General features: G+C 48.2%; 1 protein-coding gene across 1 annotated transcript in view; it reads left to right on the top strand.

Annotated features, from left to right (window-relative positions):
- The window catches only part of LTBP4 (latent transforming growth factor beta binding protein 4), a 272,071-nt gene that overhangs the window by 60,975 nt on the left and 183,960 nt on the right, over window positions 1–27,136 (top strand). Inside the window, exon 4 of the mRNA XM_040323145.1 lies at window positions 10,849–11,045. Coding sequence (XP_040179079.1) covers window positions 10,849–11,045 — 197 coding nt within the window. The remainder of the gene's footprint in view (window positions 1–10,848; window positions 11,046–27,136) is intronic.

The raw sequence follows: 27,136 nt of genomic DNA, 5'->3' as shown, positions 1-27,136 counted from the left end.
ACTCTTTATAGTCCTATATACATTTATAGAGCCATGACAGGTCCTCTTTATACTCCTTTATACATGTATAGAGCTATGACGGGTCCCCTTTAGTTATCATGATATAAAATAATGAATGTTGGGGCCTTTTGATTGGCGTGATTTTTTTTCCGGGGGGGGGGGGGCAGCATTTCATTCTTGATCCCAGGCAGCACAATGTCTTGGGCCGGCACTGACCCGAGGTGCTGAAATAGAGAACCTGCACATCTGCTTCACATTCTGCTGAAAAAAAAAGTCCTGGGGTGTGTTGGATGTGCCTGGGCATTAGGGTGTGTCCAGGCACACCCCGTGCGCAGGCCTATGGTAGCAGAGTTCCTCGCTCTACGTTGCATCTCCAGCACAGGTCTGAGGCCTCAGGAAAAAAACGTCCTAGTTTTGCTGGTGTATAATACCACCTGGTCAATAATTTGTAATTTGATTCCTGCGTTCTGGTACATATTGATGTATTTAAAGCCAGGTATATCATCTTTTGAGACTGGGCTGGTATAAAGATCTTATTGAGGTCCCTCCCCCACTTATTGATTGCTGGCATCTCATAGTTCTCTAGTGGGGCTATTAGCAACGTATATATCTTTGAAATTATTCGATTGAGGGGTTCCTTCTCATTACAGTATGTTTCAAATTTAGTCAGTTCCCGTTTAAACCTACTTATTGGTGCCAGTGACTCCAGAAAGTGTCGCAGTTGTATTGCCTGCCAGTGTTGTATTTCAAATAGGCCCCCTGGGTGCGTCAGGGCTGAGATTGTGGGCCATGTCTGATTGAAGAAAGTGTGATAACTGGCTATAGTCCCTCTCTCAAAATTTCTGAAAGGCCCCCATTTCCATCCCCGGTCCAAAACTTGGGTTTCCCAGTACTGGGTATATTGGGGAATACTTTGACGAGTATTTAGGGTTTTGGCAGATTTTTGCACTTATAGCTAACGTTGGTCCTATAAAGGGATGTTTTTTAAGATGTTCCAGCTAATTTGCCAGAACATCTTAGGTGCTCTGCCCAAAGGCACCTGACTCATCTTCTGCTCCAATTCTATCCATAGTTTGAGGTCTTTGTGTCTGTGCCAATCTATGACTCTTCCCAAGTAAACTGCTTGGTGATATTTAGACACATCTGGAACTGCTAAGCCAGGGCTCGACAATATCCGGTCGCAATTGCCAGCCGTCGTGGGCCCGCCGCAATCGCGTGGCGTGGGCGCACGGAGGCACAGGATCCTGTTTCTCCGTGTGCCCCCACCTCCCCCGCCACGCTATCGCGGCGGGCCCATGACGGCCGGTAATTGAGGCCGCGGCTTTGCAGACTTGTGAAGGCCCAAGCTTACTTCTGTGACCTTGCGCCATCTGGTGGTGGCCGTTGGCATTACAAGTAAAACAGCAGTTCTAATGTGTTTTCTTCACTGTTTCCACTGCCATCTCCTTCCCTCTAATTAGAACCCCCAAACATTATATATATATATTTTTTTATTCTAACACCCTAGAGAATAAAATGGCGATCGTTGCAATACTTTCTGTCACACCGTATTTGCGCAGCGGTCTTACAAGCGCACTTTTTTGGGGAAAAAATACACTTTTTTAAATGAAAAAATAAGACAACAGTAAAGTTATCCCAATTTTTTTTATATTGTGAAAGATAATGTTACGCCGCGTAAATTGATACCCAACATGTCACGCTTCAAAATTGCGTCCGCTCGTGGAATAGGCAACGTTTAAAAAATTCTACAGGTTGCATGTTTTGAGTTACAGAGGAGGTCTAGGGCTAGAATTATTGCTCTCGCTCTAACGATCGTGGCGATACCTTACATGTGTGGTTTGAATACCGTTTACATATGCGGGCGCTACTCAGGTATGTGTTCGCTTCTGCGCGCAAGCTTGGCGGGACGGGGCGCGTTTTCTGGCTCCTAACTTTTTTAGCTGGTTCCTAGATTCCAAGCAAATTTGTCAAACCCTGTGCTAAGCGCCCGTAGCACTTGGGAAGGGTCATTTGATTTCTATTTATCCTTGGTCGTTTATTGGCCCAGATGAACTTAGGTAAAAAGCGTATTTACTTGCTTAAAATAGGCCCCCGGAATTCCTATTGGTATGGCTTAAAACAAATACAAAAATTTGGGCAATATATTCATTTTGATGATGTTACAGCGACCAAACCATGAGTGAAATCCCTGTTGCCATTTATCTAATAAGGAACATACTTCTTTGTATACTGGTGGGAAATTTACCGCAAATACCTTCTCTAGTCTTGATGGTATGTTTATCCCTAGATAGTTCAATGTTGACCCTACCCACTTAAACTTAAACTTGGGTTGTATGTTTTGCTGTACTTTTATAGGGAGGGCTACCCCCATCGCTTCTGATTTCGCATAGTTGATCTTCAGACCTGCTAATGTCCCATACCCTTCCACTTCCTTCATCAAGTTTGGCAATGAGACCTGGGGGGCAGGATAGTGAGAACAACAGGTTGTCTGCATAGGCAGAGATTTTATATTTCTGATCACCTATTCAAAGACCCTGTATATCTGGGTTTTGCCAGCCCAATTCAAAAGAGGTTCTAATGAGAGTGCAAACAACATCTGGGATAGTGGACACCCCTGGCGCGTCCCATTTGAAATTTTAAAGTTTTCCGAGTAGATACCGTTTACTTTTACCGATGCCCGGGATGTTGCATTTACTCCTGCTATCCATTTCCGCATGTGTTCTCCTATTCCCCTTCAAACATAAAACTCCAACTGACCCTGTTGAACAATTTTTCCGCGTCCGTACTCAAAAAAATAGAGGGCGTTTTTGTTTTATTGGCATAATGTACCAAATTGAGAACCTTTACGGTATTATCCCTTGCCTCTCAGGTAGGGATAAATCCGACCTGGTCTCGTGTACCATTTGAGTTAGCAAGGGCTGTAGACGATAAGCAAGCAGTTTCGTAAAGAGTTTTAGATCTATATTCAGCAATGAGATCGGGCGATAGCTCCCGCACTCCGCCAGGTCTTTCCCCTCCTTCAGAATTTCTGAAATATATGCCATAAGTGCCTCCGGTAGAAGTGCGGAGGCCCGGCCGATCTCATTGAAGGCCCTTGTCATGTATGCCCCCAACGTTGGGAAAAAACATTTATAGTATTGGATCGTAAATCCGTCTGGTCCCGGAGCCTTCCCATGTTTAACTGTCTTCATCACTGTCTCTAGTTCCTCTACTGATATAGGTGTTTCTATTTTGTTATGGTCTGGTGATGATAACCTAGGCAAGTGTGTTGAGAGAAGGTATTCTTCCATCGTGTTCTGATTTCCCTGAGTTGGAGTTAGGTTATAGAGGGACAGTATTCTCTAAACCTCTGGGCTATATCTTTGGGAAGTGAGAGTAATTGTCCCTTTTCCCCCTTAATATGGGGCATGTATACTGTCTTCCCTTTCTCTCTAAGTCAGACGGAAGCTTTTCATCGGATATTCCGTCCATGTGTATGCCCCATCAGACTTTTTCTGTCGGAAATTCCGACGGAATTAGATAGAGAACATGTTCTTAATTTTTCTGATGAAAAAAATTTCGATCGGAATTTCCGTTCGTCTGGATGCAATTCCGACGGACTAAAAACCATGCATGCTCATAATTAAGTCGATGCATGCTCAGAAGCATTGAACTTCATTTTTCTCGGCTCGTTGTAGTGTTGTACGTCACCGCGTTCTTGACGGTCGGAATTTGGTGTGACCGTGTGTATGCAAGACAGCTTGAGTGGAATTCCGTCGGGACTCCGTCGGGAAAACCGTCTGAGTTTATTCCGACGGGAAAACCGGTCGTGTGTACAGGGCATCAGACAAAGTAAATGTCCCTAACGGGGACACAGACAGCTATACAAACCTGGCAACAGTTCTAAACTATTACCACTCTAAAAAAAAAACTTTTTGACCCACTTAAAGGAACACTAAAGGTTCGTTTTTTATTAGATCAATTGATTGCTGTAAGCTAGAGCATTTAAATATCACTTTACCTCGTTTTTCCTTTTGACCTCCAAAATACAGTAATCCAGGTTTGAAAATGCCATTTCCTGTTACTCCTCTTCTTGCGTTCCACCAGCATCTGAGCCGTTTTGCATGGTGGAAAGCAGAAAGGACAGGCCCGGAATAGAAGGGAACCTAGGTGGAGGGCCGGCATGACTGGGGGAGCTGGGGGGAGAGCACCAATGGGTAGTCTGAGGAGGGGTTGAATAATCTGGTGATGGGGTGTGATTTGAAAATAGGGAGGGGGCAGAGTATAGTACCCCGGGTTGGGGGGTGGGCCCAGCTCATTCCCGGGTAGCAGAGCAGGAAAGTGAGAACCAGCAGAGAGGATTTAGCAGGGAGGTTGTTTTTGTACTTGTAGTGCAGCCATGGAAGCGTTTGAGGGCTTAGTAGAGCAGCTGCGCTCAGCTGCGGTAGAGAATGGGACACAGTGGCTGAATTCTCAGCTAGCTGTGCTAGTGCAGGGGTCGGGGCAGGGCTCTGCTTCACCTGCCCCGCTTACTCCACGTGCGCGGAGGTCTAGGCCTCCGGCGCGCTATTCTCCTGAGGTGACCCCTGGGGCGAGCCGCCACTCTGGGAGCCCGGTTTCGGACCCTCCAGGTCCGGTGGCGAAGCGCCCTGCTCTGGCTGCCAGAGCTGGGAGGAATCCCCAACATCGGCGGGGCCCGGCCAGGAGGGTGGCTTCGGTGTCACCCTCCAGGCCTGCTTCGCAGGCACTGGATTCGACGGCGGGCCGGGCAGGGCCTTCCCCCCTACCTGGTGGCGCTCGGCGTGGAAGGAAGGCGGTGTCTGGCGCGGGCTCCTCCAGTCGGGCGGCCGCGGCCACAGCAGGAAGACGGGCGGATGGTCGGAGGGATGTCGGAAGAGCCGGAGCGGTGCCTGCAGGACGGCAGGGTGCTGGACGCGGGAATGCTGTCGGATCCGGCCGCGGTGTGAGGGAGTCGCGGGTTTATGACGTCACGGCAGCGCGAGTGGGACCTTCGGCGCCTGCAACGTCCCCTGCCGACCAGGGGGACCACCGATCGGAGGGGGAGATTTCGGACTCAGGGTCAGAGGTCCAGGTCGGAGAGTCAGGAAGGATGGAGGCGCGTCTGGGATCCGGAGAAACGGCTGGTCGTGCAGAACCAACTGGGCCGCGTGGTGAGTCTTGCTCCTTGTCTGTCTCTCCCCCTGTCCCTGTCACTGTCCCTGTCCCTGTCAGTGTTTCTGTCCCTGTAATGTCAAGCTCTTGCTCGGTGGGTGGTGGTGCCCCCCCTGGGGTGATTGGGGGGGGGTGGGGTTTGGCTGGCGGGGCTGGGGTGCCCTCCTTTAGTGCTGGGTCTCCGACGGTGGGGGGGTTGGTACCGGGCACTGGCGATATGCTGCTGCAGCATTTATGGGCTGCCCTGGCGGCGTTCAGGTCCCCCATGGTGCCCCCCGCTGGCGCAGGGATTTCCCCGGTGCCGGCGTGGGTGGCACAGAATAATTTGGTGGGCCCGCCTGTGGGCGGGGGGGAGTTTTGCCGTCCCTGGGGGTGGCCGACCCGGTGCTCCCCCCTGGGGGGTTAGCAGGGTCGGCATTTTCGCCTCCGCTGGCGGCTCAGGCACCGGCTGTGTTGCCATCCTCGCTGGTGGCTCCGGTTGCGGCGGCAGTTTCGGCGCCTCTGGCCGCGCCGGCTCCGCCGCCGGTCTCGCCGGCACCCTCTTTGGGGGTGCCGGTTTCGACGGTTGTGTCTGGGACAGGGGGGCTGGCGGTTTTGGCAGCGCCTCTTGCCACTCCTCCTGCGGCAACGGTGGCTGGCGGTGGGACGGGGGGTGTGGTGGCCGGTGCGGTGGTCGACGGTGTTCGCCTGGCGGATTCGGCGAGAGTTGAGTTGTACATTTGCTATGAGGGGCCGTTGGGCTCTCATTTGAAGGCGGAAGTGAAGGAGAGGATTTGGAAGGGGGAGTATGTGGAAATTTTTTCGCTACTTCCGCTTGAGAAGTTCAATCTGGACAAGATTAAGCCTGACGAGAGCAAGAAGGAGGAAGAGGAGCGTCGGCGATACCGGCTGATCCCGAGGACGATCGTGAACTGGACGCAGGCCTTTCACATTTTGGCGAGTGTCATTGGGGAGAAGGCCCCGGAGAATTGTTCGGGATTGTTTGGCTACCTGGATGCGATTAGCGAGGCTCAAAGGATCTACGGGGGAACGGCATGGCTCCGGTACGACGAGCAGTTCCGGCAACGGAAGGCTGTGAGGCCAGCTCTGCGATGGGACCAGAAGGATATCGGGTTGTGGGTTAAGCTGATGGTTCAGGCGAAAGCCGTGCCGCCGCCCTTTCACGGGGGGGCCGGGGGTGCTTCCTCCTCGTCATCGTCGGCCGCAGAGCTCGATTGCCTCAGTCCCCCCTGTCCCGGCCAATCTGAAGTCGACTCATGAGCATCCGGAAGTGGTGGCAGGTAAGTTGCGTAAGGAGGTGGCGTTGGGCAGGATGGCCGGGCCCTTTTCTGAACCGCCGGTGAAGGATTTGGTGGTCTCCCCATTGGGCGTCGTGCCCAAGAGGGAGCCGAATCAATTCAGGCTTATTCACCATTTGTCCCATCCAAAGGGGGGGTCGGTGAACGACGCTATTGATCCGGCCCTTTGTACCGTTTCGTATGCCTCTTTCGATGAGGCGGTGCGGTGGGTCCAGGCTTTCGGGAGGGGGTCGCTTTTGGCAAAGACCGACGTCGAGTCGGCGTTCCGTCTCCTCCCGGTGCATCCGGACAGCGTCAGGTTGCTGGGCTGTCGTTGGGAGGGACAATACTTTGCGGACCGGTGCCTTCCGATGGGTTGCGCTATTTCATGTTCCTACTTCGAAATGTTCAGCTCCTTTTTGGAGTGGGTCGTCAAGGACTTGTCTGGGCTCCCTTCGGTGCTCCACTATCTTGATGACTTTTTGGTGATCGGTCGGCCGGGTGAGCGGACTTGTCTCATCTTGTTGTCTACCTTGCAACATGTCTTCCGGGTTTTTGGGGTCCCATTGGCTCAGGATAAGACGGAAGGTCCGGTCACGGTGCTGAAATTTTTGGGCATTGTCATCGACTCGGAGCGGATGGAATGCCGCCTGCCCAGTGACAAGCTGCTGGACCTTCGGGCGTCGGTGGCCTCAGCTGCTCGCCGGCCAAAAATTCAGTTGCGTGATTTGCAATCGCTGCTGGGCAAGCTCAACTTTGCCTGCAGAATTATGCCCATGGGGAGGGTTTTTTGCAGGAGGCTGGCGGCCGCGACGGCGGGGGTGAAGGCGCCGCACCATTTCGTCCGTTTGAACCAGGATCATCGGGCGGACTTGCAGGTCTGGGATTCCTTTCTGGAACATTACAATGGCAGGTCCTTTTGGTTGCGTCCGGCGGTTCGCGCGGCCGAACTTGAGTTGTTCACGGATGCGGCCGGGTCAGTTGGCTTTGCGGCCTTTTTCGGAGGTAGGTGGTGCGCGGACCGCTGGCCGGCAGAACTGGCTGAGTCTCCCCTCATCCGGAACTTGATGTTATTGGAGTTGTTTCCGATAGTACTTGCTCTGGAGCTGTGGGGGGTGGAGCTCAGGAACCGGCGGGTTCGTTTTCACTGTGACAACCTGGGGGTTGTGCAGGCCGTTAATTCTTTGACGGCGTCCTCTTTGCCGGTCGTACGTTTGTTGCGGTACATGGTGTTGCTGTGTCTGCGTTTAAATGTTTTTGTGTCGGCTGTGCACATTCCTGGGGTGGAGAACGAGGTGGCTGATGCGCTTTCTCGTTTACAGTGGGAGAGGTTTCCGACAGTTGGCTCCGGGAGCGGATCCGGTGGGCGTCGCGTGCCCCAAGCACTTGTGGGACCTTGTCTTGACACCGTGATGTTACTGGTACGGCTCTCGGTGGCGGATTCCACGTGGCGAGCATATGAGAGGGTGTGGCGTGAGTGGTCTGATTTGGTGAGTAGCGTCGGTGGTTGCTCCACCGATGAAGACAGGTTACATCTCTTGCTGTATTTCGTGGGGAAGAACTGCGAGGACGGGGTGTCGGTTACTTCGGTAAATCGAAAAATGGCGGGGCTTGCTTTCTTGTTCCAGCTCTGGGGGGTACGGGACGTAACCAAGGCCTTTATTGTGCGTAAGGCGTTGAGGGGTTACAGGAGGGGTAGGTGCGGGCCGGACTCGCGCCGGCCCGTGTCGTTGAGCATGTTGGGGGTTCTGGTGGGTTCGTTACCACGGGTTTGTTCTTCGGCGTTCGAGGCGAGATTGTTCCGGGCTGCTTTTGTGCTAGCCTTTTTCGGTGCACTGCGGATCGGCGAGCTGGTTAGTCCGTCGAAGTTGGTGGCCGGGGGCTTGGCCCTGGCGGATGTGGCGGTGGGTGTGGACTCGGCTGAATTAATCATCCGCCGGTCCAAGACGGATCAGCTGGGCAGGGGGGTGAAAGTGGTTCTGGGGGCCATCACTAGGTTGGACGTCTGTCCGGTCTTGGTCCTGCGGGATTGGCTGGGGATCCGGCCTCCTGGGGGGGCTGCGCTATTAGTACATGAAAATGGAGCGCCCTTGTCGCGTTACCAGTTTGTGTCCGTGTTTCGGAGGTGTCTGTCGTTGGGTGGTTTCTCGGAGCGCGAGTACTCCTCACATTCTTTTAGGATTGGGGCGGCCACGGAGGCGGCAAGGTGGGGGGTCAGCGACCAGATTCTGCAACGCATTGGTCGCTGGGAGTCCCAGAGGTTCCGACTCTACGTTCGCCCTCATTTGCTTTAAGGTTGTTGCGGGGCGGGTCGCCTGGGGGTGCATGTTTCCTGCTGTTGGTGTTTGTTCACGTTCTGGGGTGTCGTGTTGGGGATAGGGTGTTCGGTGATGGATACGTGTCTATGTCCCCCCCCCTTTTTTCTTTGTTTTGCAGGTCCGCCATGTTTGATGTGGATCCTGGGGCATTCATATGTCCATTGGGGAGCAAAGCGGGCCATGGTCAGGAGGAACGGGAAGCAGTTGGGTTTCTGTGAGGAGGTGGCTGAGTTGCATTGGATTGGGATCCCGGGCATGTTGTGGTCTCGGGTTCTTCCCGAGGTCCAGAGATATGCCAGACTGCACAGGCCTCCGGACGTGCTTCTTCTGCATGTCGGGGGAAACGATTTATGTCTCAGGGCGGCTAGGGAATTGGTAAGGGACATCAAGTGGGACTTCATGAGATTGAGATCTGCCTTCCCTGACACAATAGTGGTGTGGTCCGACATAGTGGGCAGGACGGCTTGGAGAGGGGCGCGGTCAGTGGAGCGAGTCAACAAGACCAGGATTAAGGTCAATAGAGCAGTGGGGCAGTTTGTGGTGCGGAATGGGGGCCTGGTGATTCGTCACCACGAGCTGGAGGGGGACGCCGCATTGTTCCTGAGGGCGTATGGCGTCCATCTTTCAGCCATAGGGATTGACATGTGGGTCCTGGGGCTCCAGGAAGGGTTGCAGCGAGCCTTGCGTTTGTGGCGGGCCTCCCACGCGTGAGGCGTCACGAGTGGGAGTCTGTGGCATGGGTCTTGGTGGTAGAGTGGAGGAAGTCGGTTTATGACATGGGATGGGTTGGACCTATCTAGGTATGGGTACCCTCCCTAGTCGTAAATAGTGGGCTACAATATAACATCGGGCTGCAGTGGTACGAAGCAACAGCTCGTCCCTGAGCTTGTGGGAACACGGCTAGGGGCCAGGGTGGTGTTAGTGCAGCCGATGGGGTAGTTGTCATATTTCCTTCGCTCACCTAAAATAAGACAGCAGTTGTAAAGTTGTGGGTTGTTATGGTGTATATATATATATTGGTTGTTGTTTTATATATATATAAATTTATATATTTAAAGAGTTTTATTGTTTGATATTTGTAATAATAAAGTGGCCGGCTGGCCTCTTAAAGCGGGGGTTCACCCTTAGAGGGCACTTTTCCCCCTTAGATTCCTGCTCGTTTTTACTAGGGGAATCGGCTATTTATTTTAAAATATGTGCAGTACTTACCCGTTTACGAGATGCATCCTCTCCGTCGCTTCCGGGTATGGGCTTCGGGAATGGGTGTTCCTTCTTGATTGACAGTCTTCCGAGAGGCTTCCGACGGTCGCATCCATCGCGTCACGATTTTCCGAAAGAAGCCGAACGTCGGTGCGCAGGCGCAGTATAGAGCCGCACCGACGTTCGGCTTCTTTCGGCTACGAGTGACGTGATGGATGCGACCGTCGGAAGCCTCTCGGAAGGCTGTCAATCAAGAAGGAACGCCCGCTCCCGAAGACCCATACCCGGAAGCGACAGAAGAAGATGCAGCTCGAAAACGGGTAAGTACTGCTCATATTTTAATACAAATAGCCGATTCCCCTAGACAAAACGAGCAGGAATCTAAGGGGAGAAAATTTTTTTTTTTATAAATGGGTGAACTCCCGCTTTAACCAAGAAGTAGTTTGTCTTTACCTAGGTTAAGTGGGGGCACGGGTACTGGGTTTGTAGTCGGGACATCAGCTTTACACCAGTCATGTGCTCACCCCCTCCCTATGACTACAGCCCTGCGTGAAGATGCTCTCTTATCCCTCACAGGCATGGAGGCTAAGCCTAATGGGAACTGTAGTTCCCATTAGGCCGTGATGTAGCAAGAATGAATGCGCACCGCAAACCAGGAAGTCAGTGAGAATAATGATTTAGGAGTGATGGAGGTGAATAAAACAGCTCGATTTCAACAGATATCAAACTAGTTATAATGCAAAACATTACTTTTTACTTTATCAGCTACTGTCAGACTTTAATTTAAGAGGAAAATATTTTTGTCTTTACAACCCCTTTAAGCAATTTAAAAAATGAAAAATGAAAAAATTATAATGTTGAATTATTAAATGTATATTAATTGTTGGTACTGATTTTCTCAGGGTGCATGAGCTGAAGTCCATTCTGCAGAGGAAGGGGTTTGCAGCAAAGGATAAGATGACCACTTTACTTACAAAACATTTGGAAACACAGAAGACTCAAACAGCCAAAGAGAATGAGAAAGGGAGACCGCGGACCCCCAATGCTATACGCACCCCGAAAGGAGAATTTAATATTCACAGGCAGATCCAGAATAGTGGTGAGTGTGCATTTCTTGATGATACTGTATTTCAGATCAGCGACTAATAGTTCTGTACAGACAAACGTGCAGCCTGTCCTAAAATGTTAACATTAGTCTCCCTGGGATGAATAAGTCATGAATAACATAATGGCTGAAATACTTTTCCTGGAGAAAATGTTGTTCCGGGTTCCCTCCAGTGTTGACCACAAGTGTGCAGGTCTAGGTACTTGGTCACATGATCTCTGGTGAAGGGTTGGGTTAGCCAATCTAAGCTTTGATTGTCCCTTTCAGCAAAATGACATGAGCAGGTGCCTAGTCTCTCATATAAATGGCCAGTACTGAAGGGAGCTTAAAGCATTTTTTCCCAGGAAAAATAATGCTTTCAGCCCTTCTGTAATTATTTCTTTCTCCATAACAGAAACACTGTCAGCATCATTTTAGATAGAGTGTGTAAGGGCTAAAGTGGTTGTAAACCCTTACATATATGTCAGGTGATACACAGAGATTAAACAAATCCTCCTACATAAGTTGTACTTGTTTATCTGCAACTTTCTCTGCTCTACAGCCTCCTAAAGCACACATTTTACACAGTGTTTCTGAGCTCTAGCAGGCAGGGGGTGAGGATCTGGCATCACACACTGTACAGCATAAATCAGAGGGCTAAGTGTAATCTGAGACCTGAGTGTGACAAGGAACACACCCCCCTCTACACAGTCTCATAGGGAAACATCTACAGCTGAGGCTGTCAATCACCTTCTGTGGGCTGGAGAGGAGGCAGGGCCATCCCCTAAGATGGGTGTCGGAATAAACAATCAGAAGTGACTCATGCAGATAACAGGGGAAGGACAGAGCAGACAGAAATCACACTAGGTGCTTTGGATTGAGGCAAGCACACACTATAGAAGCATACGCTTTGTTCATTTTTCATTTCAGAGGTTTACAACCATTTTAAAATCTGTCAGGTTTTAGTTTCTGCAAACCTTTTGGTGGAACTTTCCCTGACACCAGAATGAGAAATAGATGGAACAGTTGTCACCAGGACATGAAGGGCAAAAAATAAGTTACGGTTCGGCAGTGAAACCCTGATGCCCGTACACACGATCGGTTTTCCTGTCTGAAAAAGTCAGATGAGAGCTTTTGGTCGGGAATCCCGACCGTGTGTATGCTCCATCAGACTTTTTCCAACGGAAAAACTGCCGGAAAAAGAGAGAGAGCTGCCCCGTACACACGACCGGATTTCCTGTCGGAAAAAAGTTGCATGTTTTTTCCGCCGGAATTCCGCTCAAGCTTGTCTTGCATACACACAACGTCACACAAAAGTTCTCTGAACTTTCGAGCGTTAAGAACGCGGTGACGTACAACACTACGATGAGGCGGGGAAAAAAAGTTCAATGCTTTCGAGCATGCGTCAAATTGTTTCCGAGCATGCATGTTTTTTTCCCCTCGGAATTCCATACAGACAAATGTTTTTTCCATTAGGAATTTTTTCCCTTTTTCCGTCAGTTTTTCCGTTGGAAACAACAATCGGAGTCAGAATACCACCCATCACATCAGTTTCCCCCATCACCTCATCACTTCAGAGTCCCCCCGAGTTCCAACACAGAGCCCACAGTCACATAGTCCCCTCTTCACATCAGAGCACTACCTTTTTGGCTCCAGCAATGCTTCTGAGGGCAGGAGGTGCTTCGGGTCTAGAGGAGGCAGATTTATGTCTTCTCCTGAATGCTGGGGACAGCCAAGTATGCTACTGCCCTGGATCAATATCATGAGGCTAGCTGTTGTGTATACTGCCCTAGAGCATTATTGGGTGTTATGGTGCTGGTGGCCAGCCTTCCTGCATCATGACAACTAATGGCACTAATCCAGGGAAAACTGGATCTTGTGCTGTTGGCACCCCAGGCGGCGCTGTATCCTGGCCTAGGCCAATAAGGCCCAGGCCTAGGACAGCACTTTGCAGGGGGGGGCAGCACGGAAAGAGTCCCTGACGGCTTGCGCTACACTGTTAGAGGTGTGCCAGTCTTATTGGGTGGACTGCAACCCAAATGGCACCCCAAGGTGTTGCAGAACCCCGGTTGAGAAACACTGATTTAGTCAACTGGACTCCAGCTTTAACTGAACATTACTTTTGACAATAATGGCCATACATTGACAATAGAAATCACAGCACCATCCACCTCCAAATATACTGCAAAAATCTTCCAACAGATCATACATAAATAATTAGTACTATTAAACCAAAAACAATGCTTCTATGTCATAAGTCCATGTATAAAGTGCTCAGTGTCTCATAAGTGCAAATAAATTATAAAAAAAATGCTCATGATTAAAATCTGTGCTCGTGCTTCAATAATTACTTCTTGTGACCCCCCAATATTCTCCTGCACTCACCAGAGATATATGACTCTTAGCACTAGCAAAAGAGTGTAACAAGCACCTGGTATTCTGTTATTCTCCAAATGTGGCCAGTTTCAATTGTCCAATGCACTTAAAGGGGTTGTAAAGTTTTTATTTTATTTTTTTAAACAACAAACATGTCATACTTACCTCCACTGTGCAGTTCGTTTTGCACAGAGTGGCCCCGATCCTCATCTTCTGGGGTCCCTCAGCGGCTTTCTTGGCTCCTCCCCTCAAGAGCTAACCCCCCTCTGGAAAGCGCTCTCCCAAGGGGGTTAGCTTGTGGGCGTGCTCCCATGTGATACAGTTGGCGGCCATAGACACTGAGTGTATCACTTGGCACGTTGATTTGATTGACAGCAGCCGGAGCCAATGGCTGCGCTGCTATCAATCATCCAATGAAGAGCCGCCTCAAGGCGGGGGATGCATTAAGGTAAAAAAACACGAAGCTTTACAACCCCCTTTAAGTGGACGTGGTGTAAATTCCTCCAATATGTGAGCAGCCCCAATTATATACAGTAAAACCTTGGTTTAAGGCCTCATACACACGACCGAACATGTCTGCTGAAACTGGTCCGCGGACCAGTTTCAGCGGACATGTTCGGTCGTGTGTTTGGGCGACCGGACAATTTTCCGGCGGATCGGACAGGTTTCCAGCGGACAAATGTTTCTTAGCATGCTAAGAAACATGTCCGCTGGAAGCCTGTCCGTCAGACATGTTCGGTCGTCTGTACGACTTACCGGACATGTCCGCTCGGCCGAAAGCCCTCGCATGCGTCAAAGTGATTCGACGCATGCGTGGAAGCATTGACCTTCCAGGGTCGCGCACGTCGCAGCGTCATCGTCGCGGCGAGGGCGCGGCCACGTCACTGCGTATCCTGTCCGCGGGGATTTCTGTTTGATGGTGTGTACAACCATCAGACAAAAATCTCCGAGCGGACATGTCCGATGAAAACGGTCTGCGGACCGTTTTCATCGGACATGTCCCCTCGTGTGTACGGGGCCTTAGAGTAACTTGTTTTGAGAGTGTTTTGCAAGACAAGCAAAATGTTTTAATACATTTTGCATTGATATACAAGCGATGTCTTGATATAAGAGTAGCATCATGTCACAACTGAGTATAAAAAAGAAGAGAGGAGCCTCTCAGTGTAGCAATACTGTATGGTTACATTTAATGAAGGTACAACATTTAGCAACTTATTGCTACACTTAGAGGCGCCTCTCTTCTCTTTTATACCCTGTAAAAAAAATGTTTTGATATACAAGTGCTTTGGATTACAAGCATGTTTCTGGGACAAATTATGCTCGCAAACCAAGGTTTTACTGTACAGTATAAACCAAGGATAATTTAGCAGGCACATGGAAAAAAGAAAGAAAACCTTCCATAGTATAATTCCATTTATTAAATAATAATAATAATAAAAAGAAAATCTAATGCACTCATATACTATGAGGGAGAAAACATGTTCTCCTTGGGCGGACCATTACCTTCTGAAAGACCGGGACAGGTCCCTGCTGCTTGCGTTACAGGGTCTCATGTGAAACTCGCCCAAGGATAGCTGGCTTCCCTGAGAACTCACCCCTTGGCATTCCCCACTTTCCTTCATTTCTTTAATGTCTAATGCCGCGTACACATGATCAGAAATTCTGACAAGAAAACCGTGGATTATTTTCAGACGGAATTTTGGCTCAAACTTGTGTTGCATACACACGGTCACACAAAATTCCGACTGTCAAGAACGCGGTGACGTACAACACTACAACGAGCCGAGAAAAATTAAGTTCAATGATTCTGAGCATGCGTCAAATTGATTACGAGCATGCATGGTTTCTTGCTCGTCGGAAAATTTGAGAACCAGCTCTCATATTTTTGCTGTCGGAAATTCAGACAGAAAAAGTAAGATGGAGCCTACACACGGTCGGGAATTTCCAACCTAAAGCTCACATCGAACTTTTCTTGTCGGAAATTCCGATTTTGTGTGTACTCGGCATTACCCTTTCTTCCTTGATGTTCTGGTAATATCCCTAGCTGTTTCTAAGTTAGTTGTCCAGGTTTATTTTTCCTGCCTCATCATACTCCTTACCTGACACCATCTATAGGACTGTTGACCCACCTGGAGTGGGATATCCTTAGCCGTACAGATGCTATGTGAAACTACTGTGTCAGTATAGGTGGGTAGTGTTACCATTTGTCCTTCTAGATAACTTCATATTCCTTCAGTTGACATTATTATAGTGACTTGCTTCCAAGAGTGGGAACCCATATTGCTCATATAAATTTTCATGTGATTGCACATTTGTATCCCTATGAAACTGTGGATCTGTAAAGCTTTACTGTAAAACTTTGAAAGTTTTCATTTGTACTTGGTGTTCTTCTAATAGCAATTTATTGGAAAAGCATACCCAGGCACACAATTTGTCCAGAAGAATGAATCTTTAGCATTCAGTACACAGCATGGCCTTATGTCCCTCGATAGTGTAGCACTACCCCCGAAGGAGCTGCTGGTTTAGATTTTGGGTGGCACGTTACCTCTATTCTCGCTGTCCAGGGTGAAAGGAGAGTCCAAAGAATTTCAATGTCTACAGATAAGCCGACCTAACTCTGAATCTAAGCCGACCTATGTTTAAGTGTATTCTCTAACAGAGATACACTTAAACATATCTAAGATAGGACGGCTTGCGCCGTCCTATCTTAGATTGCAATGTTTTGGCTTACCGCTAGGTGGCGCTTCCATTGCGGCCGGCGTAGATTATGTAAATGAGCATTTACGACGATTCCCGAACGAACGCGAGCCCGCCGCAGTCGATTAACGTTGTTTGCGTACGCGATAGGCCGCCTAAAGTTATTCCACCTATGAGGTGGAATAACAATGTTAAGTATGGCCGCCGTTCCCGCCGCGAGGTTCGAATTTTTTGTGTCGTTTGCGCAAGTCGTCCTGCGAATCGTGATTTACGTTGTTTACATACGCGTCGAAATCAATAGGCCCGTACGGCCTACTTAGCCGCAATGCGCACTGGGAAATGTTGTCGCCCGGCGCATGCGCAGTGTCAAAAAATGTGAGGTCAAGCCTCATTTCCATACAACACGCCCCCCTCCAAGTCATTTGAATTAGGCGCGCTTACGCCCGCTCGTTTTAGGCTACACCGCTGAAAATTAGCAGGTAAGTGGTTTAAGAATCACTACTAGCCTAACTAATTTACGGCGGTGTAGCCTAAAAAGACTAGGCTAGGCCGCCCTAAAGTTAGGCGCCCCTACATGAATCTACCTATATGTACCTCTTTGGGTTTATTTTGGAGAACTTTAGTAGAAAAGAGGAGTAAGGAGTGGAAGGGTAGGTAGGTTCAGGTGCAAGGTCACAAGTAAGGAAACACTCCTGTTTCCAGCAAACAGTTCTTGTCGCCACTCTAGCCAGAGTGGGTATTGCTCAGCCGGATAGGTCCCTCTCACTGGCCTAGCAGCTGGGAAGACACACGGAATAAAGTACAGTCTCTGCCACAGACCTTCCTTTCTCGGTGAGATATTTTGGTCCGGAATCCTCTGCCACAGGATTCAGCAACCGGATCTCTTTAGCTTTTCTCACTAGAACCTTTAGACCTGACAGGCGACACTGTCAGACCTCTTGGTGTATGGTGCATCCTTTGATGAAGCTTCCAGGCCTTCTCCTAAGGTACCAGCCTCTTGCATGGTCCTTACCAGGTCCTCCCCTGGTCTCCTTCATCAAGTGGCTTCCTCCCGCAGGACGGACAGCACAGGATCACCTCTGCAGTACGGGCCCCAGTCAGACAACTGGGTCCACCAGACGAAGCCGCAGCCCCAGGCCAACGTGGTCCCGGAACTAGAATTCACAACACGCAGGCCAGGCGGGCCACGAGGCGCGAACAGACAGAACCCCGCACTAATGGCGTCTGTCCCTTAAGTACCCATCCCCAGCATGCACAGCGGGGTAACCACTCCCACTAATTCTTTGCTGAGGGGGACAGTCAATGTACCATGAACTGACTGCTGTTCACCCTTGGTCTGGGGTGGTAATAACACCCCCAGGCGATCAATGGTGGATTACTCTTGGTACAGCCATGGCTAGAACAGAGGCTAAATTGCCTTTAATTACTCTGTTCTGAGTAAAATAATAGCTCAGACCCCCATTAAATTTGAGGCAGCGCCTGTTCATCAGGAGCAGGGCACTACAATAGTAAAGAGAAGAATCTATCTGTAGGGCATATCATACACATAGGATATGCATATCCTGAGCAGGGAACGTGTATGAGTGACCTTGGCCTTATCAGCAGCCTAGAAGTGAATGTGGAGTTAAGCGCCAATCTGCGTCCTGTCTTTGTTTTTTTCTGTCTGCTCCCAGGACTGAGGTCTGAAAACGCCCAGCAGAAAATAACACTATTCAGATTGATATGAATTTCCTGCAGAATTCCATTAAACTAGGCCGATGACAGACAAAAACTGTTCTTCCACTCCATTTAGGTTATTACCATTCCAATGCCACGAATTGCATAGGCTAATGTCCACATATCAAGCCTTTTGCTCATCTTCTTATAAAGCAAACCTATTAGCACAAAGTGAAATATGAATTACAGCTTTATGCCACCATAAGGTATAGAGTGTGTGGCAAGCAGTCTTGCATTAGTTTATTAGGTTGAAGATGTTCTGCTTTGGAGCATGAGTAGGTTCTAGGAAATGGAAGATTCGGGTGTGGGAGCTGAAAGTGACACTTCAAAGAATAACTGATGAATTGGATGTGAGCTACAGAGCAAAGCAATGACAAATCAGAGAAGAGATTGTAAATAATGAACATCTGTATTTATACTGAAAGTCTTCCTTAAAGGGGACCTGTCACTACATACAAGATATATGGTGAGATGCACTACTCGAGGTTCTTCCAGACATAGGAGAATATATATTCTTGTCTTATGGTCAGATCATGGAACACAGACAGTGCCTTGCAAAAGTTTACACTGTCAGGTCACCTGTGGCCAGGTGACAATTGCACCCCGTTGGGGTCAGGGATGCACCACAGGATAGTGAACCCTATAGCCGACTGCTGCAATCACAGAGGAAGCGTGAGCCCAAGATTCCCCAGGGCGCGGAGTCTAAGACCCAGCTTTGTGTTCACCAGAGCCTCTAGTGGTGAGGATGGCCTTCGCTGCAGCTGGATCCAGGTCGCGACCCCTGGGATCCCCTAGGTCACGCTCCGCAGGGAGAGAGGGAAAGCAGCAACCAGGACAAGCGATAGTGATGGGTAAGCTGAGGTCGGGGCAACAGGCAGACTAGGGTAACCAAGGGACAGGCCAAAAGGTCAGGGTCACAGGCAAACATAAGAAGTCAGGGACGAGCCAAATCAGTACACAGAAAGGCAGACGGCAGACAGGAACTCAAGCTACAAACAAAGTTGAACAGCCCTGCAGATCTGCAGTGCAACAGTTAATATAGACTTCCTGTGATGGCCTGGGGTGGAGCCATACAGGGAGGAAGGTGATAAAAGACAGCTAGGAAGAGAGCCAGGCCTCTAATCAACACATGGAGACAGGTAAGCTGCCAGACTTTATTGCATATCCATAACATCCACCCCCTTGGCTTTTTACCTATTTTGTTACATTACAGCCTTTAGTTCAATGTTTTTTTTAATCTGAATTATATGTGATGGATCAGAACACAATAGTCTAAAGCCTCGTACACACGGTCTGACTTTTTGCCAACAAACTTCAAAATTAGCAAGTTTTCCCCAAAAAACGACCGTGTGAATGCTCCATTGAACAAACTTTTTCGGTTTTCCGATGGTGCAAAGTCCGACCGTGTGTACAGAAATCCATCGGACTTTTGTCCGAAGTACAAATACGTATGCCCAGAACCAATGTTAAAATCAACCAACAATAGCAGAAGTTGACCAAAGGGTGGCGGTAAAGAGCAGAAAAACCATGTGATGTTGGGAAAGTTTTAGGAAAGCTTGCAGAAAAGTCCAAACGTGTGTATGCTATGGGTGTGCCCGGCCAACTCCCTTCGAACAAAAATCCACGGAAAAGTTTGTTTGAAGTCCGATCGTGTGTACGAGGCTTAAGTTGGTGAAGTAAAATTAGAAAAAGCTATACATAAAACTATTTTTCAGAAATAAAAAAATGATAATTGGCATGTGCGTATGTATTTACCCCCATTGTTATGAAGCCCATAAAAAGCTCTGGGGCAACCAATTACCTTCAGAAGTCACATAATTAGTGAAATAATGTCCATCTGTGTGCAATCTAAATGTCACATGACCTGTCATTACATATACACACCTTTTTGAAAGGCCCCAAAGGCTGCAACACCTAAGCAAGAGGCACCACTAACCAAACACTGCCATGAAGACCAAGGAACTCTCCAAACAAGTAAGGGACAATGTTGAGAAGTACAAGTCAGGGTTAGGTTATAAAAAAAAATATCCAAATTTTTGATGATCCCTAGGAGCACCATCAAATCTATCATAACCAAATGGAAAGAACATGGGAAGATTCAGCTGGTGGCAAGATAGTGACAATCCGCATGTGGTGGCAGGCAACTTGGCAAGCAACAATCTGCATCTGGTGGCAGGGAACGTGGCAAGTGACAATCCACATGTGGTGGCAGGCGACGTGGCAAGTGACAATCTACATCTGGTGGCAGGTGATGTGGCAAGTGACAAGCTGCATCTGGTGGCAAGTGACGTGGCAAGTGACAAGCTGTATCTGGTGGCAGGTGACATGGCAAGTGACAAGCTGCATCTGGTGGCAGGAGATGCGGCAAGTGACAAGCTGTATATGAAGGCAGGTGATGTGACGTGACATGACAAGCTGCATTTGATGCCAGGTGACGTGGCAAGTGACAAGCTGCATCTGGTGGCACACAATGGTACACAATGGGGTTTATTTACTATAGATGGAAAGTGCAAAATCAGGCTCACTTCTTCATAGAAACCAATGAGCTTCCAGGTTTTATTACCAAAGCTTAATTGAACAAGCTGGGGTTAGAAGCTCAGTGGTTTCTATGAAGAAGTGAGCCTGATTTTGCACTCTCCAGCGATAGTAAATAAACCCCATTGTGTACTTAAAAGTGGGGTATGCCTGGCTGTAACAAGCTGCATCTGAAGGCAGGTGACATGACAAGTGACAAGCTGCATCTGGTGGCAGGCAATGCGGAAAGTGACAAGCTGCATCTGAAGGCAGGTGATGTGGCATGACGTAAAAAGCTGCATTTGGTAGCAGATGACGTGGCAAGTGACAAGGTGCATCTGGTGGCAGGCGACGTGGCAAGGGACAAGCTGCATCTGAAGACAGGTGAAGTGACAAGCTGCATCTGGTGGCAGGTGACGTGGCAAGTGACAGGCTGCATCTAGTGCCAGGCGACATGGCAAGTGACAAGCTGCATCTGAAGGCAGGTGACGTGGCAAGTGACAAGCTGAATCTTGTGGCAGGCAACATGGCAAGTGACAACCTGTGTCTGGTGGCAAGTGACAAGCTGCATCTGGTGGCATATGACGTGGCATGTGACAAAGTTCATCTGGTGGAAGGCTGCGTGGCAAGTGATACGCTCAGGGCTCCTACTGATTCCGCATTATGGTGAGTTGAACTATTTTGTTTTATATTACAATGTAATAATAGAAATAATGCGCTTCAATCATCCTGACACCATATCAACCATGGTGCTGAAATTATTGAAGCGCCAACACCAGCCATTGCCCGAATACAGAAACGGCACACTTTAGGTGCCGTTAATGAAAGATCATACTGCGCAATCGTGCATGACGTCATCTACGAGTAAAAGATGATTTTTATTGAAAATACAGCAGTAAGTACATTTTCACAGGCAGCAATCAGCTGCCTGTGTTATCTACTATCTGAACAGAATAAGTTGTCTCTGAGGCCTCGTACACACGACCGAACATGTCTGCTGAAACTGGTCCGCGGACCAGGTTCGGTGGACATGTCCGACCGTGTGTAGGGCCTACTGGACCAGATTCCTGGCCGAGCGGACAGGTATCCAGCGGACAAAAGTTTCTTAGCATGCTAAGAAACTTGTCAGCTGGAACCATGTCCGTTGGACATGTCCGATGGTCAGTATGACTCATCGGACATGTCCGCTGGTTATGACGTATAACCAGCGGCCCGAAATCCCGCGCATGCGTCAAATTGATTCGACGCATGCGTGGAAGCATTGAACTTCCGCATCAGAGAACGTCGGTGTCGTATACGTCACCGCGTTCTCTGTCCGCGGGGAATTTGGTCTGATGGTGTGTACAACCATCAGACCAAAATCTCCGAGCGGACATGTCCGATGAAAACGGTCCGTGGACCGTTTTCATCGGACATGTTCACTCGTCTGTACAAGGCCTCAGGTTTACAACCACTTTAAAGTCCCAGGGATCTCTCACTAAAGCCAGTTCATCAGTTGTCAGTAGATAGAAAGCAGCTCCTTCAGCTGCGGTCAGCATGCCACCCCTACAGACAGCTGAAAGAATAATTGCGTTATGTGTTGGGTTTTCCAAGTGGCATTGGCTTTGGAACTATGGATGGCACCACGAAATGGGAGGTCAGTCAGCCACAGCTCAAGCTCTATAAAGCTCTGAAGGAACCCTAGGGTTCCACAGAACCCTGGTTGAAAATGGCTGGCCTACAGCCTTTTTGGCATTCCATGCTCCCCTGTCCTACTCTAGTTCTACTGATGGCTTTTTCTTACTTTCCCATGGTTACTAGTCACCCACCCGTCCCTTATGCCTCATAAACCCCGTCTGACTTTTTTTTCTCAGAAAGTCTGGCTGTGTGTAGCCTCCATCTGACGTATTTTGTTGGAAGTCCGACGGACCTTAGATAGAGAACCTATCAACGGACTCACGGCGGACTTTTGCATGGTCAAAAGTCCGACCGTGTGTACAAGGCATAAGAAGTAGGTATATTGCAGGAAGGGAGCTAGGACTGTCCCACTCTGAACTATGTTGATGTATACAAGAGCTGGGATCTCTGTTCCTATGCTATCAATATTGGAAATCCTCATAAATCCTGTCATTCCCAGAGGGGACATGCAGATATTTATTTCCATGCAGAACATATGGATTTTTTTCTCCATTCTAAATATATTATGCAATGCAGTGTCAGGAAGAAAAAAAATGATCGAAATACTTTTATTCATGTGGGACACCATGAGTAGGTCTTCCCGTACATTTAGTTGTCTTTCCAAGCAAGTTTTAGGTAATCGGTTGTAGAGTTGACATCACTAGCATCTCCCATTCATACATGCGTCATCCTGTGCCCTCCTGGTGCCAGTGAAAGGGAACTTGTAAGGCGTGCACAGGGCAGAGCAGTGAGGTCATCCCGCACACTGTACTGTATGACTTCACAGTTTGGCCGGCCCGTATTCCCGGATAGGATAATGGCTAACACTTGTGGCAGAGCCGCACTAATGAATCAGGCCAGCTGCTTGTCAGAAGCCATTTGGGACTTGACATTCAGCTGCTGTTTGTTGATGAGGGACAGCGGATGTGAGACTGTTGCCTGGCATGCACAAGGTAACATTAACTCAAGTGATGTGAAGCCAGGACCCAGGGGGCCTTGCAAACATGTAATCTGGCACTAAGCAGGGAATAAGGTCTCCCGAGACTGATTCCTGAGACTTCAAAAGGTGCCTTTATTCCTAAAAAGTCCAGTCCTGAGCTAAAGCAGGGCAGGTTGTTAGTCCTCTAACATCTGGCTGTCATAATCTGACGCTCGCTGCGGTCTCTCCTGAACACATTGTTCAAGTCAATTTTAAAAGTAACATGCTGTCTTTCCAATGGGTTTGTTGGATATACATGAAAAAAAAAACTTATATGTAATGGAATTTATCAATGAATATTTTCAATGTTTCAGAAACCTTATTACTACATATACTGTATTTATCGGCGTATACCGCGCACTTTTTTTGCCCTGAAAATCAGGGCAAAATCGTGGGTGCGCGGTATACGCCGATACCAGCTTTACCGCGCCGAGTTTGAATACTGCGCCGACATATACAGAGCGCAGTACACTCGTGTATTGTCGGGCAGTCTCGGCTCCTCCCGCGCTAACGTCCTGGACGTACAGGACGTCAGCGCGAGAGTAGCCGAGCATTGCCGACAATACACGAGTGTACTGCGCTCTGTATATGTCGGCGCAGTATTCAAACTCGGCGCGGGAAACGAGCGGGAAGGACGCCGGACCCGACGAAGAGGACACCCGAAGCCGCAGACGGGCGCCGGACCCGACGAGGCCGCCGATGGATGCCGCGCAAGACACCAAAACTATAAGTACAAAAAAAATTTTTTTCCACAGGATTTGGGGCAACTTTAGGGGTGCGCGCTATACGCGGGAGCGCGCTATACGATAAATGCCGATAAATACGGTAGTTTCTAACTCTATTTGTACATGAGGGCAGCCATATTTCTTCATTACATATGCAGGTTCTGCTTTTGCAGGGCCACACAGTGGTTATGCTTTACTGCTCACTAGCTGAATATCCGGCGTTGCCCGGTCTTGGGGAGGAAAATCATAGTAATATAAATATACCCATCTTTTATATAAGGGTGTAGGTAAGGGTTAATTTAACTGTCATATATTTTTATTTGGCATATAAGTAATATGTGTACCAGGTATTATTGAAATATCTCCAGGCGTACAGAAGTTATGTGGGAACATACATTTCCCATTGATTTGCATGGGACTTTAAACAAAAACCCCGACCCTCACAAATGGGGGTAGTTAAGGGATAAATTAACTATCCTATAGTTTAAGTGGACATATAAGTAACATGTGACCAAGTGTTATCGAAATATGTACAGCGGTTTGGAAGTTATGAAGTAACATGTATTTCCCATAGAGTTGAATGGGACTTTAAAGAAAAACCCCAACCATGGCAAATGGGGGTGGGTAAGGGTTAAACCACCTATCCTATGTTTGTTGCTGACATATAAGTAACATGTGTGCCAAGTTTCATGTTAATATCTTTAGCCGTTTGGACGTGATGCTGGAACATACATACATACATACATACATACATACATACATACACACACAGACACGTTGAGTTTTATATATATAGATATATAAACTCACGTGGCTGTCCTTTAATTAATGTGTACACTATATTGTCAAAAGTACACGCACATGAACTTTAATGGCATCCCAGTCTTAGTCTGTAGGGTTCAATATTGAGTTGACCTACCCTTTGCAGCTATAACAGTTTCAACTTTTCTGGGAAGGTTGTCCACAAGGTTTAGGAGTGTGTCTATGGAAATGTTTGACCATTCTTCCAGAAGCGCATTTGTGAGGTCAGGCACTGATGTTGGATGAGAAGGCATGGCTCGCAGTCTCCGCTTTAATTCATCCCAGAGGTGTTCTATTGGAGGTCAGGAGTCTGTTCAGGCCAGTCAAGTTCCTCCACCCCAAACTTGCTCATGCTGTCTGGGATGGGTGCAGAGTCAGTGAAAAGGAATGTGGTGGCACAGGCAGTGGCAGCCGGGAGGGCTGGCAGGGCCTGAAGGGGTGGTACTGGGATCAGTAGCCACGAGATACAGCAGGCACTAGGACCACCAATTTTGCTACACCATAAGAGCCCGTGGTCCCTGCCTGCAAAGGGCATTTTCTGCATTGGGCGTAGTTAGTGTCAGGTCTGCAATTCAGTGCTAGCTGGACCTGGGCGTATTAGTTCTACAAGCAAGTTTGTGCTGGCGGTAGACGAGAGGAAGTTGTACCGTATATACCAGAGGTGTATATAGTTCTCAGTCCCTATTGTTTTTACAATCAACTGGGCATCCCATATCTACCCTATCCCCATCCAAGTTTAATTCCCCCAATAAATACAAAAATAAAGTGCACAGACTGTTTTCGGTCTACCAAGTGGCTGAGGATTGTGTGCCTGGTTGTGCAGGGTGACAGATGGACCAAAACTACCAGCAGCCCCTACAGAGGTACTGCTACACGGATATGGGATACTCTCACTTTGGGATCCTCTCTCCTTGTCTCTCCCCTCTATTCCAAATGCAGCATATTGTGCTCTGTATTAGTCTTCATGTAGTATAACTCTCACCATGCATAAAGGAGAAAACAGAGCAGACCCTCCATAGTGTAACCCCACTTTATAAAACAATCATATGTATAACATTACACTCACTCTGTGGATGTATACAAGAAAGCTGGGCATCGCCAAACCTAGAAGTGCTGCCGCAACGTGTGCTCTACAGGCCGGATGTGACGTCACTGGTTAACACCGCCCAACATATTTGGCCCATCCCCTGGGGCATCTACAGGAACAAAAAAAAAGGGAAAGATGCTTTACTGAGGCTTCTCCTAATGCAGGTCTATGAGTCAGCAGAGTCTTTAAAGAGGATCCAGCCGACTCCCTTGAGGTAGTGCTGAGATGCCTCTTCCAGGCAAGGAAGTTAATTGCATGGAGGTGGCAGGCGCAGACACCACCCACTGCCAAGTCTTGGGTTGAAACTATTAACTCAATAATCTGGAGTGAGAGAGTGACCTTGGCTAGACGAAACAGGATGTCCTATATAAGAAGATGGTAGTCAGCCCTCAAATTTTGTATATATCTTAACCCTTTACCGGGCACCCCTTCTTAGGGAAGATTTACCGTATTTATCGCGGTATAACGCGCTCCCGCGTATACCGCGCACCCCTAAAGTGGCCCCCAATCCTGTGGAAAAAAGTTTTTTTTTGTTTTTTTGTACTTACAGTTTTGGTGTCTTGCGTGGCGTCCTGTACGCTCAGGACGTCAGTGCGAAAGGTGCCGAGACCGCCCGAAGATTCACGAGTGTACTGCGCTCGGTATATGCCGGCGCAGTATTCAAACTCGTGGCGGGTATCGGTGTATATCGCGCACCCACGATTTTGCCCTGATTTTCAGGGCAAAATAGTGCGCGGTATACGCTGATAAATACGGTAATCAATAATATACACTAACCTTAAAAATTGGACTATGGTGTGCGGGAAGGGAGGGGGGGGGGGTGGCTGAGGGATAGAAGGGTGGGTAAGGGGATGGGAGGAAAGGAGGGAAGATAACTTGGAACTGGAAGGTTTTTCACTTTCACAATGTTACAAAGTAAAAAGAGAAAAGTATGGTTGTGTATTTAACATGTCAGGTTATGCACGTTGGTGTACTGTTTTTTTTTTACCTTTTTGATATGCAAACAACAATAAAAAAGTTATAAAAATTTAAAGTAAGCAGTTTCACTGCTACACATATTTATTTTCCTTAATTAAATGTGACGATTTTAAAAACGAATAAAAGGCTATGCTGAAAAAAAAAGAAAAAAAAAAAAAAGAGGATCTTCACCATAAAAAAATTATAAGGCTTCATTTCCACTGACGTTTTTACAGCCACCTTTCTGAGTGTTTTTTACAGCTTAAAAACGCCTGTCCATGTTATTCTATGGCATCATGCCCACATAGGCGTTTTTGAGCTGCAAATGGCATAGGCGTTTTTGAGCTGTAAAAAAAACGCAGGACCAGGGCGTTCTGAAGCTCCAGAGTAGAGCTGTAAAAACGCCAGACGTTAAAAAACGCTCAAAAACGCTACCGTTGCGTTTTTGAGCTCCAGCTCAAAATAAATAAATAAATAAACAAATAAATAAATAAATAAACATGGACAGGCGTTTTTAAGCTGTAAAAAAGGCTAAAGAAGGTGGCTGTAAAAACACCAGTGGAAAAAAAACCTAATAAGTCAGCAGCAACTAATACTA

This window comes from Rana temporaria, chromosome 9, assembly GCF_905171775.1.
Source record: "Rana temporaria chromosome 9, aRanTem1.1, whole genome shotgun sequence".
NCBI lineage: Eukaryota > Metazoa > Chordata > Amphibia > Anura > Ranidae > Rana > Rana temporaria.
Note: the sequence above shows the minus strand (reverse complement) of the source record. Positions and strands in the feature narration are given on the sequence as shown.